At 40.7% G+C, this 21,300-nt stretch overlaps 2 protein-coding genes across 4 annotated transcripts in view; one reads left to right on the top strand and one right to left on the bottom strand.

The window, feature by feature from the left end:
* Window positions 1-4,544: 4,544 nt before the first annotated feature.
* Window positions 4,545-10,157, top strand: LOC133575073 (L-threonyl-[L-threonyl-carrier protein] 4-chlorinase). 2 transcript variants are annotated; one of them, XM_072912344.1, is made up of 7 exons: window positions 4,545-4,665; window positions 4,934-5,107; window positions 7,432-7,684; window positions 7,768-7,859; window positions 9,580-9,719; window positions 9,796-9,900; window positions 10,001-10,157. In XM_072912344.1, exons 2-7 carry the CDS (start codon window positions 4,978-4,980, stop codon window positions 10,076-10,078), a joined length of 798 nt encoding a protein of 265 aa, XP_072768445.1. In that variant the 5' UTR covers window positions 4,545-4,665; window positions 4,934-4,977; the 3' UTR covers window positions 10,079-10,157. The 2 variants fall into 2 exon arrangements, with proteins under 2 accessions (XP_072768445.1, XP_061783512.1); XM_061927528.2 differs by having other exon boundaries at window positions 4,628-4,665; window positions 4,931-5,107.
* Window positions 10,158-16,631: 6,474 nt separating this feature from the next.
* The window catches only part of LOC133575229 (glutamine amidotransferase-like class 1 domain-containing protein 3, mitochondrial), an 8,114-nt gene continuing 3,445 nt past the window's right edge, over window positions 16,632-21,300 (bottom strand). For both annotated transcript variants that reach the window (XM_072912271.1, XM_061927810.2), the window contains 2 exons: window positions 16,968-17,169; window positions 16,632-16,895 (listed from right to left, as the gene is read on the bottom strand). In XM_072912271.1, coding sequence (XP_072768372.1) covers window positions 16,703-16,895; window positions 16,968-17,169 — 395 coding nt within the window. In that variant the 3' untranslated portion in view covers window positions 16,632-16,702. The remainder of the gene's footprint in view (window positions 16,896-16,967; window positions 17,170-21,300) is intronic.

Genomic DNA, 21,300 nt, shown 5'->3' with positions numbered 1-21,300 from the left:
GTACATGACAAGTTTCACTGCACATAACCATTACCAACTGTTCCCAAACAACACACAAGTCATTGTTGTTGTTTGTCAAGATATAGATAGATACTGTTTTTTTTTACGTAAAGTAGAGAAAATGAATAACATTATAGAGGTGGGCCAAAAAAAAGGCTAACTAAATAAATAAATACATACAGTGGGGTGCTGGGAGCCCTAGAGGTAGTGATAGGGTGTCCCCAGCTAAATGACAGATAGTTAATAGTAATTAGGGATGTCCCGATCCGATATTTGGATCGGATCGGAGGCCGATATTTGCAAAAAAATGCGTATCGGCAAGGCATGGGAAAATGCCGATCCAGATCCAGTTTAAAAAAAACTCCGGTCCGTGTTTTTCAACGCACCGATTTAAATAATACATTCCACTTTTCTGCTGCTCCCTAATTTCCGTTCCGAATTTTCCAGCACACCTTCAACACATCCACAGGTCTGTGGATTCTCACGCAGTTGCTTTTAGCTGCTGGCATTACACGACAGGCTCTTCTCACTCTTTTCTGTGTCTCCCTCTCACAGACAGCAAGCGCAGCTTCTTACACACGTCACATACTGTCATGTCATACGTCACATACGTATACGTCCTCTCCCAGCAGAGAGGTAGCAGCATGGCTAACGTTAGCTGTGATGCTAGCGCTGCCGCTAAGGTGCGCGCCTGCTCAAACGTCCCCTGCGCACGGCAAATCTATGCCACGCACAAAATCAAATAAAAAAATAAGCGCATAACAATTTTCGACACACGGACACGACAGAGAAAACAGTTTTCGTCATCATTGTTCAAATATTGTAACGTCTGTCGAGACGCTTATCTCCATTCCGTGCCACACGTCCACACCATCAAAATGCCGAGGCAAACATTTCCACATCGACACCGAATGAAAAAAATAGTGATTTTTTTAGTTGTGATTTCCTTCTCTGCATGAAAGTTTAAAAGTAGCATATATTAATGCAGTATGAAGAAGAATGTTTTAATGTAGACACATAGAATCATCATACTGCTGTGATTATATGCATCAAGTGTTCATTCAAGGCTAAGGCAAAATATCGAGATATATATTGTGTATCGCAATATGGCCTTAAAATATCGCAATATTAAAAAAAGGCCATATCGCCCAGCCCTAGTTCAATGATGCCGTTTCTGTTTGTCATGTATAATTTTGTCTATTTTGTGTTTATCCTTGAATAAACAGGTCAGTTTCTTGTTACCAACCATTGTGTATTATTCAAACTCCCCTAATTTAGCTGGCTAGTTGTTATCAAGAGTACTAAAACCCTTTTCAACATGATTCTGACATCTAAGTAGGCTAAATAACTTTAAACTTGAATACATGCTCGGATAGGCCAGTATCGGTCAGTATCGGTATCGGTCAGTATCGGTATCGGATCGGAAATGCAAAAACAATATCGGTATCGGATCGGAAGTGCAAAAACCTGGATCGGGATATCCCTACTGTACACCAAAATCAGAACTGCTCTCTTCATCTAAGACATGGAACACACATTTAAAAACACACATTAAGGTGAGTTAATGTACCCCGCCTACCACCCAAATGCAGCTGAGATAGGCTCCAGCACCACCCGTGACCCCGAAAGGGACAAGCTGTAGAAAATGGATGGATAGAAGGAAGTACATGACAAGTTTCACTGCACATAACCATTACTAACTGTTCCCAAACAACATACAAATCATTGTTGTTTTTTGTCAAGATATAGACAGATACTGTTTTTTTTTTTACTGTAATTAGAGAAAAAGAATAACATTATAGAGGTGGGCCAAAAAAAAAGGCTAACTAAATAAATACATACAGTGGGGTGCTGGGAGCCCTAGAGGTAGTGGTAGGGTGTCCCCAGCTAAATGACAGATAGTTAATAGTAATTAGGGATGTCCCGATCCGATATTTGGATCGGATCGGCCGCCGATATTTGCAAAAAAATGCGTATCAGCAAGGCATGGGAAAATGCCGATCCAGATCCAGTTTGAAAAAAACTCCGGTCCGTGTTTTTCAACGCACCGATTTAAATAATACATTCCACTTTTCTGCTGCTCCGTAATTTCCGTTCCGCATTTTCCAGCACACCTTCAACACATCCACAGGTCTGTGGATTCTCACGCAGTTGCTTTTAGCTGCTGGCATTACACGACAGGGTCTTCTCACTCTTTTCTGTCTCCCTCTCACAGACAGCAAGCGCACCTTCTTACACACGTCACCTACTGTCACGTCATACGTCACATACGTATACGTCCTCCCCGAGCAGAGAGGTAGCAGCATGGTTAACGTTAGCTGTGATGCTAGCGCAGCCGTGCGAGCAACGCTCCCTCTAAGGTGCTCGCCTGTGCAATTGCGCACTGTTTAAGCGTCCTCTGCGCATAGCAAATCCATGCCACGCACAAAATCAAATAAAAAAATAAGCGCATAACAATTTTCGACACACGGACACGACAGAGAAAACAGTTTTCGTCATCATTGTTCAAATATTGTGACGTCTGTCAAGACGCGTATCTCCATTCGGTGCCACACGCCCACACCATCAAAATGCCGAGGCAAAAATGTCCACATCAACACCGTATGAAAAAATTTGTGATTTTTTTAGTTGTGATTTCCTTCTCTGCATGAAAGTTTAAAAGTAGCATATATTAATGCAGTATGAAGAAGAATGTTTTAACGTAGACATGCAAGCCTTGAAAGAAAATTTTGAAAATCAAGACTACATTTCCTGCAAATGGGTGCATTTCTACCCTATATTTTAACTTTAGATTTATTCTCATATCAAACTCTTTTGGCTGTCTTTTTGACACTTACATCCGGCGCCCCCCTCCACACCCCGGATTATAAATAATGTAAATAATTCAATGTGATTATCTTGTGTGATGACTGTATTATGATGATAGTATATATCTGATAGTATATATCTGTATCATGAATCAATTTAAGTGGACCCCGACTTAAACAAGTTGAAAAACTTATTGGGGTGTTACCATTTAGTGGTCAATTGTACGGAATATGTACTTCACTGTGCAACCTACTAATAAAAGTCTCAATCAATCAATCAAAACACATAGAATCATCATACTGCTGTGATTATATGCATCAAGTGTTCATTCAAGGCTAAGGCAAAATATCGAGATATATATCGTGTATCGCAATATGGCCTTAAAATATCGCAATATTAAAAAAAGGCCATATCGCCCAGCCCTAGTTCAATGATGCCGTTTCTGTTTGTCATGTATAATTTGGTCTATTTTGTGTTTATCCTTGAATAAACAGGTCAGTTTCTTGTTACCAACCATTGTGTATTATTCAAACTCCCCTAATTCAGCTGGCTAGTTGTTATCAAGAATACTAAAACCCTTTTCAACATGATTCCGACAACTAAGTAGGCTAAATAACTTTAAACTTTAATACATGCTCGGATAGGCCGGTATCGGTCAGTATCGGTATCGGTCAGTATCGGTATTGGATCGGAAATGCAAAAACAATATCGGTATCGGATCGGAAGTGCAAAAACCTGGATCGGGACATCCCTACTGTACACCAAAATCAGAACTGCTCTCTTCATCTAAGACATGGAACACACATTTAAAAACACACATTAAGGTGAGTTAATGTACCCCGCCTACCACCCAAATGCAGCTGAGATAGGCTCCAGCACCACCCGTGACCCCGAAAGGGACAAGCTGTAGAAAATGGATGGATAGAAGGAAGTACATGACAAGTTTTACTGCACATAACCATTACCAACTGTTCCCAAACAACACACAAATCATTGTTGTTTTTTGTCAAGATATAGATAGATACTGGGTTTTTTTACGTAAAGTAGAGAAAATGAATAACATTATAGAGGTAGGCCAACAAAAAAACAAGGCTAACTAAATAAATACATACAGTGGGGTGCTGGGACCCCGAGACCCCAGCTAAATGACAGATAGTTAATAGTAATGGACCTTATCGGATCCATTTGTACACTCTCAGGTACATTAACTACAGTACAGTAGCGGTTGTACTCGTTTCGCAATTTGGTACAAAAGTATTTAAGTTAAAGGCAGTTTTTAGAGTCGCTGAAAATGGAAATAATCTGCATAAAATAGCTCCTAAATAGTAAATGCTGCATTTTTGTAAACTCTCTTGAAGGAAAGCAGAACGTTTACGCTAAAGTCACATCTGTATAGTTTTATTCTACATAATTGTGGTGGTATACATCATTTTGAAACTCCTTTGTTTATTTTTAACAAGGAAGCTGGATAAGGTTTTACTCTTGCGTATATAATACTGTAAATGAATCAGCAAAGATTAATTAAAAAAGAAAAAAGACATGACTAGTCCATCAGGAAGCACATACCTTCCTGGTCGGTTGGTAAGACAAGCCTTCCTTTGAGTTGGAATACAATAGGCCAGGAGTGGGGAAAGGTCACTCCCAACAAAGTACGTCACAGCGTCATGAATTCCCCTCTTCTCTGTAAGAGAGGGGATGATAATCATCTCATTTTGACATAGAGGTGAAAGTTTCCAGCTTAGCATGATGAAAGAGGGTGTGCATTCCCAGAAGCTTCTCTCAACAGTATAAAACACCTGACCGACAAAGCTGCTTCAGAGCACCACTCAGAGCGCGACAAGCTGGACACACAAAAAGGTAATGTTGGCTCCTTCGCTATGAAGTACGAGGTGCCGCGACCTGTGGACAATAAACAGCCCGCCGTACAGCGCCAGGTGGTCTTTGTCAAAACTGAAACAGCTTCTTATTGTCGCTATTGGTCAGAAATGAGAAAGTAAAGTGTGACCCTAACAAACTCTGTTTTTTCCCATAGTCAGGTGGCCCTTATAGTCAGGAAAAATACATAAAATAGTTCATGGAACAGTCTCAGCCACCTTGGTCACGTCTTTATTTTCACTCCCAGCAGGCTAAGTAGAGAAGACGTGAAGCAGTGAAAGCGTGCGTGCAGACATGACTACATCCACCAGCAAGATCCAGGAGACCTACAAGCAACAGGGCTTCCTCTCAGGCCTTCCTGTGCTGACTGAGACCGAGCTGAGGGAGGCCACGCTCGCCTTTTCACAGCTGGAGAAAGAATTTGGTAAAAAAAAAAGAAAATGCTTGTATTTGTAATTAAATACAATATTGGTTAAACTTAAGGAACTAGTTAGGCTGCAAAAAATGTTTAAACTTTTGTCAAAAAGTACAATTTTCTAATAGTGTGAACATATTATTTTGCTTAAGTATGTCTCTTTTCAAATGTGCTATAGTGTATAGAAAGTGTTTGGGAAGAAAACCATTGCTGGTCACAATTAAGTATTTTCTTTCTACTTTGGTTCCAGTTATTTAATTTTGTATTTCAGGTTTTTTTTGCAGTGTTTATAGAACCGTTTTTTAAATTAAGTTTGTATTAATTAGAATTTAGTTTTTTTCAGCTTACCCAACTGTTAAAAAAAAATATATTAATAAATAATTAATAAACTTCCAAAACACAAAATGAAATGGTTAATCAAAACATTTATTCTAAAACATGTATTTCATACTTGCCAACCTTGAGACCTCCGATTTCGGGAGGTGGGGGGTGGGGGTGGGGGGGCGTGGTTAAGATATATATATATATATATATATATATATATATATATAAGAAATACTTGACTTTCAGTGAATTCTAGCTATATATATATATATATATATATATATATATATATATATATATATATATATATATATATATATATATATATGTATACAGAAATACTTAAATTTCAGTGTTCATTTATTTACACATTTACACACACATAACACTCGTCTACTCATTGTTGAGTTAAGGGTTGAATTGTCCATCCTAGTTCTATTCTCTGTCACTATTTCAGAACACACACATTATACAAATATACATTATAAAATCAATAAGAAAACAGGAGCTCTAATTTGGGAGTCTGAATTAGGATCAGAAGTTCCTATATAAACATTGCGCACTCACGTCGCCTTTTTGTATTGATTACTGCAGCTGTGCACTGGATTCATTCACAAATACAAACTACAACTCACAAACACTTTAGAGTTAGGCTCCACCATCAGAATGTGTACTTAAACTTATAAAGATCACATGGATATTATTCAGTGAGTTGATTCACCAAAACTAACCTGTTATACAGGAGGAAAAAGCACACAGGAAGTTTCAATTGTTCACAGACTGGTCGCGCTCATCAGAATGACAAGACACTTCCGGTCTGCAGGTGATAGCATTCAATTGGGAAGAAACACCCTACTGCCCCCTACTGACCAATGTGAATACTGATAAATGTGTAATGACAGCTCCAAAAACGAATTCAAACCACAAAATAAAATAAATAAATCAACACAAAAATGTGACACATTATGGGTGGGTCACATATGCATGTACAGTAGATGGTAGTATTGTCCTGTTTAAAAGTGTCACAACATTGCTGTTTACGGCAGACGAACTGCTTACGGGGGACGAAAACTTGACTGCTGTTGTTGTGTGTTGTTACCGCGCTGGGAGGACGTTAATGAAACTGCCTAACAATAAACCCACATAAGAAACCAAGAACTGGCCCTTGATCATTAGCTGTTTATATGGTGGGAAAGCGGACGTGAGAACAGGCTGTCAACACGTCACTCAGGTCCGCATGGAGCTGGAGGGGGCGTGGCCTCCAGCTCCGCCTGAATTTCGGGAGATTTTCGGGAGAAAATTTGTCCCGGGAGGTATTCGGGAGAGGCGCTGAATTTCGGGAGTCTCCCGGAAAATCCGGGAGGGTTGGCAAGTATGATGTATTTTATTTATTATATAATACATTTTAAAGAACACGACTACACTTTAGTAAACAAGCTTCCTGTGTAAAAAGTTAAAGATGCAACATGTCCTAATTGGACAATGTGCTAATGCTAAAACTGCATTCTGAGCATAAACAATATATAGAATACATTTGGCAAAAATACCTTTTTTTCCAATATTTTGTCATAGGGTGTAGCGAGTGCAGCTGAGATAGGCTCCAGCACCCCTCGCGACCCCGAAAAGGATAAGCGGTAGAAAATGGATGGATGGATGTTAAACCAATTTGCATATGTTACTAATATGCTATAACAACCAAAGTATATGTATATATTAAAAAAAAGCTAAATAATCTACCAACAGAACAGTAATTATTTGATTTATCCAGCTTATTCTGAGGGATATAGGCTACCTCTAAGTTTAATATAGGAATTACAGATAACTTTAAAGCGCATGCAGAGGTAGATAAAGCTCTGCATAAGACTTCTAATGAAGCTACTGCTATTTTGTGGGATTAAAAAACAAACAAACAGTAGGTTGCCTACTGCCACAGCAGTTAATGCCAATGTTTATCTTGTTTGATTCCAAAAAGCAAACTCTGTGCCCTAATGTTGAGTTTTAACCACCAGGGGAAGACTACACAAAGTACAGCCTCCATAATGTTCACCTTCAAACTCCTTGGATAATGGGCCTAACCCAACACCCCCGCATCTTGCAAGTGGTCAAAGCCATTGTGGGCCCTGACGTCATCCTGCTGGACTCCCGCTTCATCTGCAAATATCCAACACTCACACCTGGCAGCCCCCAGGGCCAAGAGGTTGAGAAGGTGGAAACTAAAGCTGATGTTGTACTGCCGTATGTGGCCTGGCATCAGGATATGAGGTACAGAAACTTCCCAAAATGACAAAAGTTATTTTTTCATATAGAATGCAATGAAAATGTTTGATTGTAATTCATGTTGTCAGGTATTGGGGTATTGCTGGTGGGCCCGTCCTGTCTGTATGGCTGGCTCTCGATGACTCGGTGAAAGAGAACGGAGCCCTTCGGGTTATACCAGGTAGATGTATAGCTTTTTACATTTATACTCTCAATACACGCCAACATAACTATGGTCTTTATGGGAGATAAATGACAACAGTTTATACAGTAGTACCTCAACTTGCGACTTTAATTAGTTCTGTGGCAGAGTTGAATACACCTGCATTAAACTGAGGGATGCACAGTCCAACTAAATGTGTTAAATGTAGAAATGAGAAAGCTTGCATGAATAAGTATGCTTCTTTGTCACAGACTAACCTGTAATTTAGCTTCAGTTTATAACCACTAGTTATTTTAATTCACATGAATTAAATGGTTGAGCTTTAAAGGGGAACATTATCACAATTTCAGAATGGTTAAAACCATTAAAAATCAGTTCCCACTGGCTTATTTTTTTTTTTCAAAATTTTACCCATCACGCAATATCCCTAAAAAAAGCTTCAAAGTGCCTGATTTTAACCATCGTTATATACACCCGTCCATTTTCCTGTGACGTCACATAGTGATGCCGATACAAACAATATAGAACAGCAAATTTATAGCGACATTAGCTCGGATTCAGACTCAGATTTCAGCGGTTTAAGCGATTCAACAGATTACGCATGTATTGAAACGGATGGTTGTAGTGTGGAGGCAGGTAGCGAAAACCAAATTGAAGAAGAAACTGAAGCTATTGAGCCATATCGGTTTGAACCGTATGCAAGCGAAAACGACGAAAACGACACGACAACCAGCGACACGGGAGAAAGCGAGGACGAATTCGGCGATCGCCTTCTAACCAACGATTGGTATGTGTTTGTTTGGCATTAAAGGAAACTAACAACTATGAACTAGGTTTACAGCATATGAAATACATTTGGCAACAACATGCACTTTGAGAGTGCAGACAGCCCAGTTTTCATCAATTAATATATTCTGTAGACACACCCTCATCCGCTCTCTTTTCCTGGGGGTCTGGCGGCAGATTTCTTTGACTTTATCGTTGGAAATGCATCTGCTTTGAGTGTCGCAGGATATCCACACATTCTTGCCATCTCTGTCGTAGCATAGCTTTCGTCGGTGAAGTGTGCGGAACAAACGTCCAATTTCTTGCCACTTTTGCATCTTTGGGCCACTGGTGCAACTTGAATCCGTCCCTGTTCGTGTTGTTACACCCTCCGACAACACACCGACGAGGCATGATGTCTCCAAGGTACGGAAAACAGTCGAAAAAACGGGAAATAACAGAGCTGATTTGACTCGGTGTTTGAGAAAATGGCGGATTGCTTCCCGATGTGACGTCACGTTGTGACGTCATCGCTCCGAGGGCGAATAATAGAAAGGCATTTAATTTGCCAAAATTCACCCATTTAGAGTTCGGAAATCGGTTAAAAAATATATGGTCTTTTTTCTGCAACATCAAGGTATATATTGACGCTTACATAGGTCTGGTGATAATGTTCCCCTTTAACTAATAAAAAACTTTCAAATATTGCACAGGTGATGTTAAACTAGGTAACATTTCAGTATTTTTCTTTATCATATAAGTGCAAAGACAAATGAAAACAACACAGGTAACTTATTTTGACTACCATACGTCTTTAGAGAGCACTAGACCATATCTTCATTGAAATTTTACTTGGACTGTTAAACCACTGTGAATGTAGAATGACTGTATGAAAATCTCTCATTTACAGCCTATGCATTCATCATTTGTGGCTTCATTCTGTTAAAATGTACTCGAAATGTGCTCCTGTTAGGAAGCCACAATTCTGGCATGTTGCCCCATCGCCAGGCCATAAGGCCCGGAAACATGCTGACAGTCAACCAGGAGATTCCAGAGGAGTTGGTTCAAAGTGAGGAGGCGGTGCTTTGTCCCCTCTTGGCTGGGCAGATGTCTGTAAGTCGATTGGTTTTGTTCCACATAGATAGCTGGTACTGTACGTTTTAAAACATCCTGTCAAAAATCTTAACAGATCCATGATGGTCTGCTGGTGCATGCCAGTGATGCCAACACATCCCAGAAGAGGCGTTGTGGATTTGTGATTCGTTACGTTCCCACCTATGCTTACCCCACAGAGGTGAGGCAAGCATGTACTACAAATATAAATATTATATTATCTACTATATATTTACCCGTGGTCTTGATGTGTTAATGGAGATCAAATATTCTTCTTTTAGGATCCCGACCGTCCCAGGAAATTCCATGCGACAAAGTTAGTTTGTGGAACAGACCAGTTCAAACACTTCTCAAAATAAAGGCAATAAAATTGTTTGTTTTTTTCTTTCTAACATTAACTAGTCATTTTTGTATTTGTATGACTAAGATATTTCAGCTCTGAACACATTTGTAAGCATGTTATTATATCATGTTTAAACTCTGAAATAAATGTTCGAGCAAGTCAAAATCGTGAGCCGTGAATTCATTTGAGGGAACATTCTATCTCCGGGTTGCGGAGGAGACCCTGCCCCAAGTGGAGGAGTTCAAGTACCTCGGAGTCTTGTTCACGAGTGAGGGAAGAGTGGATCGTGAGATCTACAAGCAGATCGGTGCGGTGTCTTCAGTAATGCGGACGCTGTATCGATCCGTTGTGGTGAAGAAGGAGCTGAGCCGGAACGCAAAGCTCTCAATTTACCGGTCGATCTACGTTCCCATCCTCACCTATGGTCATGGGCTTTGGGTTATGACCGAAAGGACAAGATCACGGGTACAAGCGGCCTATCTCTAAGGCTCTCCCTTAGAGATAGGGTGAGAAGCTCTGCCATCCGGGAGGAACTCAAAGTAAAGCCGCTGCTCCTCCACATCGAGAGGAGCCAGATGAGGTGGTTCGGGCATCTGGTCAGGATGCCACCCGATCGCCTCCCTAGGGAGGTGTTCAGGGCACGTCCGACCGGTAGGAGGCCACGGGGAAGACCCAGGACACGTTGGGAAGACTATGTCTCCCGGCTGGCCTGGGAACGCCTCGGGATCCCCCGGGAAGAGCTGGACGAAGTGGCTGGGGAGAGGGAAGTCTGGACTACTCTGCTTAGGCTGCTGCCCCTGCGACCCGAACTAGGATAAGTGGAAGAAGATGGATGGATGGATGGATGGAACATTCTATGTACCACTAAGCACAAACAAACCCCCACACAATTTGACCCTTGTAATAGCAATATTCATATTGTAGTACTCTCTTGTCTAAAACAACAATAAGTCAAAGAGCTTTGTCTTCACAGCATTGGTCTGTTTGTTGTCCTGAGATGAGACACTTTTAAAGTCCTATGCTTTCTTGCAATCTTTGGGGATGTCTCTAAACCGCCGCCTTCTCCATGAAAAATACACAGAATTCTGTGATGTTGGAAGATAAATAATTTATGTTGTATTTGTATTTTGGTCAAAGGGTTTCTCTCCAAATGGGTTTATTTTATGATTGATGTTAACTGCCTTACACAATGCTCAATCAAAACATTCTTGTCTACAATCAGATGGAGTTTGTATTTGCCCATCTTCTTCTCTCTCCTCCTATGGACAGGGATTTTTCAAACCTCTCCCTCCTCTCTCATTCCCAAAAGCTATAAAGTTATGGAAGAGATCTAAAACAGCCCTCTTTTTAAAGGGCTGTGTTTGATGCAGGAGTTCAAGTATCTCGGGGTCTTGTTCAGGAGTGAGGGAAGAGTGCATTGTGAGATCGACAGGCGGATTGGTGCAGTGTCTGCAGTGATGCAGACCCTGTATCGGTCTGTCGTAGTAAAGAAAGAGCTAAGCCGAAAGGCAAAACTCTCAATTTACCGGTCGATCTACGTCTCTATCCTCACCTATGGTCATTAAACTTTGGGTTATGACCGAAAGGACAAGATCACGGGTACAAGCGGCCAAAATGAGTTTCCTTCATCTGAGTTTCCTTCATCTGATGGCGGCGCTCTCACTTAGACATAGGGTGAGAAGCTCTGTCATTCGCGAGGAGCTCAGAGTAAAACAGCTGCTTTTCCACATCGAGAGGAGCCAGATGAGGTGGTTTCGGCATCTGGTCAGAATGCCCCCCGGACGCCTACCTGGGGAGGTGTTTAGGGTGCGTTCGACCGGTAGAAGACCACAGTGAAGACCCAGGACACGGTGGAGAGACTATGTCTCCCAGCTGGCCTGGGAACGACTCAGGATCCCCCGGGAAGAGCTGGACGAAGTCACTGGTGAGAGGGAAGTCGACCAGCTCCTCCCGGGGATCCCAAAGTGTTCCCAGGCCAGCCGGGAGACATTAAGTTAAAGTTAAAGTACCAATGATTGTCACGCACACACTAGGTGTGGTGAAATTTGTCCTCTGCATTTGACCCATCCCCTTGATCTCCCCCTGGGAGGTGAGGGGAGCAGTGGGCAGCAGCGGTGCAGCGCCCGGGAATCATTTTTGGTGATTTAACCCCCAATTCCAACCCTTGATGCTGAGTGCCAAGCAGGGAGGTAATGGGTCCCATTTTTTATAGTCTTTGGTATGACTCGGCCGGTGTTTGAACCCACAACCTGCCGATCTCAGGACAGACACTCTAACCACTAGGCCACTGAGTAGGTTCTCTTTTAGAAAGAAGTCTTAGCCATAGTCTCCCTAACGTGTACTGTGTCTTCTCCGTGGCCTCCTACCAGTCGGACATGCCCAAACACCATCCTGACCAGATGCCTGAACCACCTCATCTGGCTCCTTTATCAGCATTATCTTGAAACTAGCATCATACTGTTTTTCACGACAGTTCATACATATATTCATCATTAAAATCTATAAGTAAGTTATTAAAATTAGCAAAGTGTCTTGTTTTTGGTGAGGTTTAATTTATTTTATTGAAAGGTTGACTGAATGTCCAAAAAAATGTATATGCCTTCTTGTTTGTATTGTATATGTAATGTATATATTTGGTGTAAAGTTGACAATAAAAGTGACTTGGCAGTCATAGTACCTTGGTTTTCATACACCCTAGTTTTAGTATGATTTGGTTTTAGGCGACAAATGTCACCAAATACTGTATATGCCTCGATTTGTATACATTACCCCAGTTTTAGCACAATGAGTAGAACCAGTCTATGTACTTATTTTTTTAAATTAGTAAGGCAGCAAAATACGCCACCATAGAGCCTAACAAATTTGCAGCATACAGTAATAGTCCAATCCAAGTCAACCAGCGCCTTAAAGTCCATGTTTTATTGTGGTTTCTGTAGAAGGACAAACATGACACAAACCTTCCTAATTGTTAAAAAGCCTGCTGTTTAATATGTTTGTGTCTATGCTTCACTGATGAGAGTATTTGGCAAGCGCTGTTTTGTCCTACTAATTTTGGCAGTCATTGAACTCACAGTACTTGTGTGGACTGTGACGCTACAGTTTGTTTACAAGTACAACTTTTTCCGACGCTGCCACAGAAAGACGTCTTTTATGGCACTTCTTCTTAGTCAAGTTTTGTCCAACAAACGATTTATGCTGAGCGTGAATGCACAATGGTGAACTTTGTTGATGTTATTGACTTGTGTGGCGTGCTAATCAGGCATATTTGGTCACTGCATGACTGCAAGCTAATCGATGCTAACATGCTTCTTAGGCTAGCTGTATGCATGTATGTATCTCTGTTCTCAGTTGTTGATGACTGATGATAACAACCAAACCTAAACCCCCCCCCCCCCCCCCCCCCACACACACACACCCCGAATTGTAAATAATGTAAATAATTCAATGTATATACCCTAATGATTATCTTGTGTGATGACTGTATTATGATGATAGTATATATGATAGTATATATCTGTATCATGAATCAATTTAAGTGGACCCCGACTTAAACAAGTTGAAAAACGTATTCGGGTGTTACCATTTAGTGGTCAATTGTACGAAATATGTACTTCACTGTGCAACCTATTAATAAAAGTCTCAATCAATCAATCAATCAAAATGCACACATTGCATCATTATGCCTCTGTGTAATATTTGAGTTCAATTACTTTATTTTACTTATGTACTCTGTGTAATGTCTGTTTGTGTAATTCATATTTGCATGTCTCATGACACACTATCTGTTTGTAATATTGACTGCATTTCTGATAGTTGTTTGTGTGCCATCTTGTTCCAGACCACAGCAAACGTTACCAAGCTTGCCAAAGATTGCAATAAATCCATTAGAAGAACACGGTCTGCCATTTCCTTTATAATAACTTGGACACACACATCTATACCTTTGGCCATTCTAAGCCAGTCATTTCCAGGAGTTATCTCACCCTCTGAAAAGCCTCCGTTTTACGAATGTTTTCCAATCTTGTAATGTGTAGAAAAAATATTAAATTTCTAAATTTCTGTCAACAAAGATTTGCGTCAGCCTGTGAAACACATAGTCATTTTGATAGTACAGTATATTCTCAAACAGATAATAAAGATCTTTACATCATGTGTTGCCTTCATTATAAGACTTATAAAGGCTTTTTAATATTTTGGGGCTCCAGACAGATTTGTTTTTTGTATTTTTGGTCCAATATGGCTCTTTCAACATTTTGGGTTGCCGACCACTTGTCTGGCCAAACAATCTATGGTAATATGGCGTTTACCGGTGTTCTGGTGAGATGTGCATATGTATCCAAGGAATGTACAAATGTAATTGAAGGACTCTTTTACGTGAGTACAATCTTTACAGTAAAATAACACTACCGTATTTTTCGGAGTATAAGTCGCTCCGGAGTATAAGTCGCACCGGCCGAAAATGCATAATAAAGAAGGAAAAAAACATACATAAGTCGCACTGGAGTTTAAGTCGCATGTTTTGGGGAAATTGATTTGATAAAAGCCAACACCAAGAATAGACATTTGAAAGGCAATTTAAAATAAATAAAGAATAGTGAACAACAGGCTGAATAAGTGTACGTTATATGAGGCATAAATAACCAACTGGTATGTTAACGTAACATATTATGGTAAGAGTCATTCAAATAACTATAACATATAGAACATGCTATACGTTTACCAAACAATCTGTCACTCCTAATCGCTAAATCCCATGAAATCTTATACGTCTAGTCTCTTACGTGAATGAGATAAATAATATTATTTGATATTTTACGCTAATGTATTAAAGGGGAACATTATCACAATTTCAGAATGGTTAAAACCATTAAAAATCAGTTCCCAGTGGCTTATTATATTTTTCGAAGTTTTTTTCAAATCACGCAATATCCCTAAAAAAAGCTTCAAAGTGCCTGATATTAACCATCGTTATAAACACCCATCCATTTTCCTGTGACGTCACATAGTGAAGCCAACACAAACAAACATGGCGGAAAGAACAGCATGCTATAGCGACATTAGCTCGGATTCAGACTCGGATTTCAGCGGCTTAAGCGATTCAACAGATTACGAATGTACTGAAACGGATGGTTGTAGTGTGGAGGCAGGTAGCGAAAACGAAATTGAAGAAGAAACTGAAGCTATTAAGCCATATCGGTTTGAACCGTATGCAAGCGAAACCGACGAAAACGACACGACAGCCAGCGACACGGGAGAAAGCGAGGACGAATTCGGCGATCGCCTTCTAACCAACGATTGGTATGTGTTTGTTTGGCATTAAAGGAAACTAACAACTATGAACTAGGTTTACAGCATATGAAATACATTTGGCAACAACATGCACTTTGAGAGTGCAGACAGCCCAATTTTCATCAGTTAATATATTCTGTAGACATACCCTCATCCGCGCTCTTTTCCTGAAAGCTGATCTGTCCAGTTTAAGGGACGGTGTGAGCCAAGACATCCAGGGGGTTTAGCTCGCTCGTCTGCGGGAACAAACTGCCGCCATTGCTTGCCGTGCTACCGAGGCCCTTTGTCCCTGAATTGCTCACACACTCCGGCAGATTCAATGGGGGTCTGGCGGCAGATTTCTTTGACTTTATCGTTGGAAATGCATCTGCTTTGAGTGTTGCAGGATATCCACACATTCTTGCCATCTCTGTCGTAGCATAGCTTTCGTCGGTAAAGTGTGCGGAACAAACGTCCAATTTCTTGCCACTTTCGCATCTTTGGGCCACTGGTGCAACTTGAATCCGTCCCTGTTCGTGTTGTTACACCCTCCGACAACACACCGACGAGGCATGATGTCTCCGAGGTACGGAAAACAGTCGAAAAAACAGAAAATAACAGAGCTGATTTGACTCTGTGTTTGAGAAAATGGCGGATTGCTTCCCGAGAGCGAATATTATAAAGGCTTTTAATTCGCCAAAATTCACCCATTTAGAGTTCGGAAATCGGTTAAAAAAATATATGGTCTTTTTTCTGCAACATCAAGGTATATATTGACGCTTACATAGATCTGGTGATAATGTTCCCCTTTAATAATTTCACACATAAGTCGATCCTGAGTATAAGTCGCACCCCCGGCCAAACTATGAAAAAAACTGCGACTTATAGTCCGAAAAATACGGTATATATAATTTATACAAACATACACATTGGCCCCCCCAGACACATTTTTTCTCTCAATGTGGCCCCTCCGAGTCAAAATATTTGCCCAGCTCTACTTTGGAACATATTGATGACAAAACTGAGGTACCACTATGTATGTATGGTGACTCTGTAATGGACATTTGTGTTATGGTCTATACTTTTCTCAGTGTTACTAACCAGCAGATTTTGTTCTAGAGAAAAATACAGTTATTAATATTGATAGTTAATTGCAATCTATTTAGCTACTATTCTATACTATAATTGAAGCCTTTGCAGGATGTATATACAGTACAGTTTGATTGATAGCATTCCTTGTGCAACCATTGCATTACTTCACCATTGTTCATAAGTTCCGACATAAGTATCAGACAAAGCAATGATTTTCCATCATGTTTATTCATATACATTTGATCCATCTCCAAAAAGGCATACACAGTGTGCAGACACCTTATGCAAGTTTAAGAGTTTCTTGAACCATAACGCCGATTCCATCAAAAACTTTATGAAAGGGAGCGTTGCCCATGAAAGCGGGTGTGGTGACGAGTTTATGTTTGACGTCAACATGTGCTTGATCCACGTCTTTGTTCACATGCTTGCAGCCCATCTCCTTCAAGGCGCAGGCGGTCTGGGCGTGCGGCCACCTGAGTGGGGACAAGAGTGAGCATCATTCACGACACATTGGTTGTGATGACAAATATAATCCCGTCACTCACATGTCGCTTTCTGTGTCGTGGCCCACAGTGAGCTCACAACCGGGCAGGATTTTGGCGGCAAGGACCGGGGAGATGCAGCACAAGCCCAGCGGCTTTCCAGATTTGTGGAAATCCTGGAGAATTTTCACCACGCCGGGTTTGACGGTGAAGTTTTTATTTTTTACTGCCCAATCGCTGAGGTTTTTTGCCACACCAAATCCACCTGAAAGTCAGAGATATAAAGATACACATGTAAATGTTAGAAAAAGATCAAAAGTAACATTGAAGGGGAAAAAAACTTCCTTGTAGATATGATACAGCCTCTGACCTAACCTACCTATAGATCAGCTTGCCCAGGTTATACATCAACCAGGCTTCGCTACACATCTTAAAACAAAGCCTGGAGTTTTTAGTCAGTCACAGCGGAATTTTATTTGGAGCCCCCAACCCCATTATAAAAAAACACATTATTTGCGTGAAACAATTTGACTCAAACCTGAATTTAACTAGATGCGTGTTTCCAATTACAACAAATTCATGGGAAATGAATTGTTCAATATCTTATTTTGTAGTGCAAAATAACAAAATGTATACAATTAAATTGCTAAGCTTCTGCCACAAATGCCACGGGGAATCAAACCCAGTATATCGGTCTAACAAGACTAGAGCGTGCACTATGACTGACTTACGGGATCATTTTCTGTTATATTGCTATTAGTGATGGAGCAGGAAGGAGCTGGGAATAGATTTGACTTCATATGAAGCACCCTGTCATTCATTTATTGACGTTTTACATAGGGATGTCCCGATCCGATATTTGGATCGGATCGGCTGCCGATATTTGCCAAAAATTGCGTATCGGCAAGGCATGGGAAAATGCCGATCCAGATCCTGTTTTGAAAAAAACTCCGGTCCGTGTTTTCCAACGCACCTATTTAAATAATACATTGCACTTTTCTGCTGCTCCGTAATTTCCGTTCCGCATTTTCCAGCACACCTTCAACACATCCACAATTCTCACAAAGTTGCTTTTAGCTGCTGGCATTACATGACAGGCTCTTCTCACTCTTTCCTGTGTCTCCCTCTCACAGACAGCGAGCGCACCTTCTTACACACGTCACATACTGTCACGTCATACGTCACATACGTATACGTCCTCTCCCAGCAGAGCGCGAGGTAGCGGCATGGCTAACGTTAGCTGTGATGCTAGCGCAGCCGCTAAGGTGTGCGCCTGCTCAAGCGTCCTCTGCGCACGGCAAATCTATGCCACGCACAAAATCAAATAAAAAAATAAGCGCATAACAATTTTCGACACACGGACACGACAGAGACAACAGTTTTCGTCATCATTGTTCAAATATTGTGACGTCTGTCGAGACGCTTATCTCCATTCGGTGCCACACGTCCACACCATCAAAATGCAGAGGCAAAAATTATGAAAAAATTAGTGATTTTTTTAGTTGGGATTTCCTTCTCTGCATGAAAGTTTAAAAGTAGCATATATTAATGCAGTATGAAGAAGAATGTTTTAATGTAGACATGCAAGCCTTGAAAGAACATTTTGAAAATCAAGACTGTATTTCCTGCAAATGGGTGCATTTCTACCCTATATTTTAACTTTAGATTTATTCTCATATCAAACTCTTTTGGCTGTCTTTTTGACACTTACATCAGGCGCCCCCCTCCACACCCTGGATTATAAATAATGTAAATAATTCAATGTGATTATCTTGTGTGATGACTGTATTATGACGATAGTATATATCTGATAGTATATATCTGTATCATGAATCAATTTAAGTGGACCCCGACTTAAACAAGTGTAAAAACTTATTGGGGTGTTACCATTTAGGGTCAATTGTATGGAATATGTACTTCACTGTGCAACCTACTAATAAAAGTCTCAATCAATCAATCAAAACACATAGAATCATCATACTGCTGTGATTATATGCATCAAGTGTTCATTCAAGGCTAAGGCAAAATATCGAGATATATATCGTGTATCGCAATATGGCCTTAAAATATCGCAATATTAAAAAAAGGCCATATCGCCCAGCCCTAGTTCAATGATGCCATTTCTGTTTGTCATGTATAATTTTGTCTATTTTGTGTTTATCCTTGAATAAACAGGTCAGTTTCTTGTTACCAACCATTGTGTATTATTCAAACTCCCCTAATTCAGCTGGCTAGTTGTTATCAAGAGTACTAAAACCCTTTTCAACATGATTCTGACAACTAAGTAGGCTAAATAACTTTAAACTTTAATACATGCTCGGATAGGCCAGTATCGGTCAGTATCGGTATCGGTCAGTATCGGTATCGGATCGGAAATGCAAAAACAATATCGGTATCGGATCGGAAGTGCAAAAACCTGGATCGGGACATCACTAGTTTTACATGCGCCTCGTCAAGCTAAATGTCGCAACCCCATGTATTAGCGCGTCATTTGCGTGTATGGAGAGGCACTGGTCAAGCAGATACAAACATGTTAGCACTTGCACACATTATTATGTGGCAATACTGATATTAGTCCACAATAAATCGATGTACGTAATAATTTTCGTCTTGTCAGACATAAAATAGTTATTACAATTCTGGATACTCGTGTTAAACAACGCTAAAGCATCAAATCATAAAGTTAATGCAATTTGGCATGAGCTTGCATGCAGTTTTGGATGCCTCCGTTCGCGGGGTTTTTCAGTCTGGCTACATTGTGACATCACAACGAGGTGGATGCACTTATTTGGATATTAGTAAAACGATGAGTAAGAGGAGGCCTCAGCTTCAGGCTGTGAGGAAACACAACGTAGGATAAAATATTATCCATCCATCCATTTTCTACCGCTTATTCCCTTCGGGTCGCGGGGAGCGCTGGAGCCTATCTCAGCTACAATCGGGCGGAAGGCGGGGTACACCCTGGACAAGTCGCCACCTCATCACAGGGCCAACACAGATAGACAGCATTCACACACTAGAGCCAATTTAGTGTTGCCAATCAACCTATCCCTAGGTTCATGTCTTTGGAGGTGGGAGGAAGCCGAAGTACCCAGAGGGAACCCACGCAGTCACGGGGAGAACATGCAAACTCCATACAGAAAGATCCCGAGCCCGGGATTGAACTCAGGACCTTCGTATTGTGAGGCAGACGCACTAACCCCTCTACCACTGTGCTGCCCGGATAAAATATTATGTTCATCTAATTGTGGCATGCGCATAATAACACAGACATGCAACATTTAGTGACATATATCTCTGAATCGATGCTAATGTGCAATACAACATTTACCAGGTTTATTTTTAACTGTGCCTGGAAAAATAATATATATGGATAATATATATTTAAGCACTGTACATTTTTAAAAGATACATTAAGATACTTTTTGAGAGGATGGGGCATGGTTTCATTTGCATTCTACGCACATCTTGCAGGTAGACTCAAAAAACGGGTTATAAACGTGGCCGTGGAGCAAGAATTACGCCAAATTTACAGAAAAGCATATCCAAAATATATTATCCAAACCACAACGTGTTTTAAATGTACAAACCCCGTTTCCATATGAGTTGGGAAATTGTGTTAGATGTAAATATAAACGGAATACAATGATTTGCAAATCCTTTTCAACCCATATTCAGTTGAATATGCTACAAAGACAACATATCACATCCCACAGGTGTGCAAGTTAATTGGGAACAGGTGGGTGCCATGATTGGGTATAAAAACAGCTTCCCAAAAAATGTTCAGTCTTTCACAAGAAAGGATGGGGCGAGGTACACCCCTTTGTCCACAACTGCGTGAGCAAATAGTCAAACAGTTTAAGAACAACGTTTCTCAAAATGCAATTGCAAGAAATTTAGAGATTTCAACATCTACGGTCCATAATATCATCAAAAGGTTCAGAGAATCCGGAGAAATCACTCCACGTAAGCGGCATGGCCGGAAACCAACATTGAATGACCGTGACCTTCGATCCCTCAGACGGCACTGTATCAAAAACCGACATCAATCTCTAAAGGATATCACCACAAGGGCTCAGGAACACTTCAGAAAACCACTGTCACTAAATACAGTTGGTCGCTACATCTGTAAGTGCAAGTTAAAGCTCTACTATGCAAAGTGAAAGCCATTTATCAACAACATCCAGAAACGCCGCCGGCTTCTCTGGGCCCGAGATCATCTAAGATGGACTCATGCAAAGTGGAAAAGAGTTCTGTGGTCTGACGAGTCCACATTTCAAATTGTTTTTGGAAATATTCGACATTGTGTCATCCGGACCAAAGGGGAAGCGAACCATCCAGACTGTTATCGACGCAAAGTTCAAAAGCCAGCATCTGTGATGGTATGGGGGTGCAT

The sequence above is a fragment of the Nerophis lumbriciformis genome, linkage group LG35 (assembly GCF_033978685.3).
Source record: "Nerophis lumbriciformis linkage group LG35, RoL_Nlum_v2.1, whole genome shotgun sequence".
NCBI lineage: Eukaryota > Metazoa > Chordata > Actinopteri > Syngnathiformes > Syngnathidae > Nerophis > Nerophis lumbriciformis.
Note: the sequence above shows the minus strand (reverse complement) of the source record. Positions and strands in the feature narration are given on the sequence as shown.

What these genes read in the sequence shown, in the direction of transcription:
- LOC133575073 (XM_072912344.1), top strand. Translation starts at nt 4,978, where the DNA reads ATGACTACATCCACCAGCAAGATCCAGGAGACCTACAAGCAACAGGGC. An exon ending in GCCTGGCATCAGGATATGAG is followed by an intron (nt 7,685 to 7,767) that starts GTACAGAAACTT and finishes TCATGTTGTCAG; the next exon opens with GTATTGGGGTATTGCTGGTG. An exon ending in TCTTGGCTGGGCAGATGTCT is followed by an intron (nt 9,720 to 9,795) that starts GTAAGTCGATTG and finishes AAATCTTAACAG; the next exon opens with ATCCATGATGGTCTGCTGGT.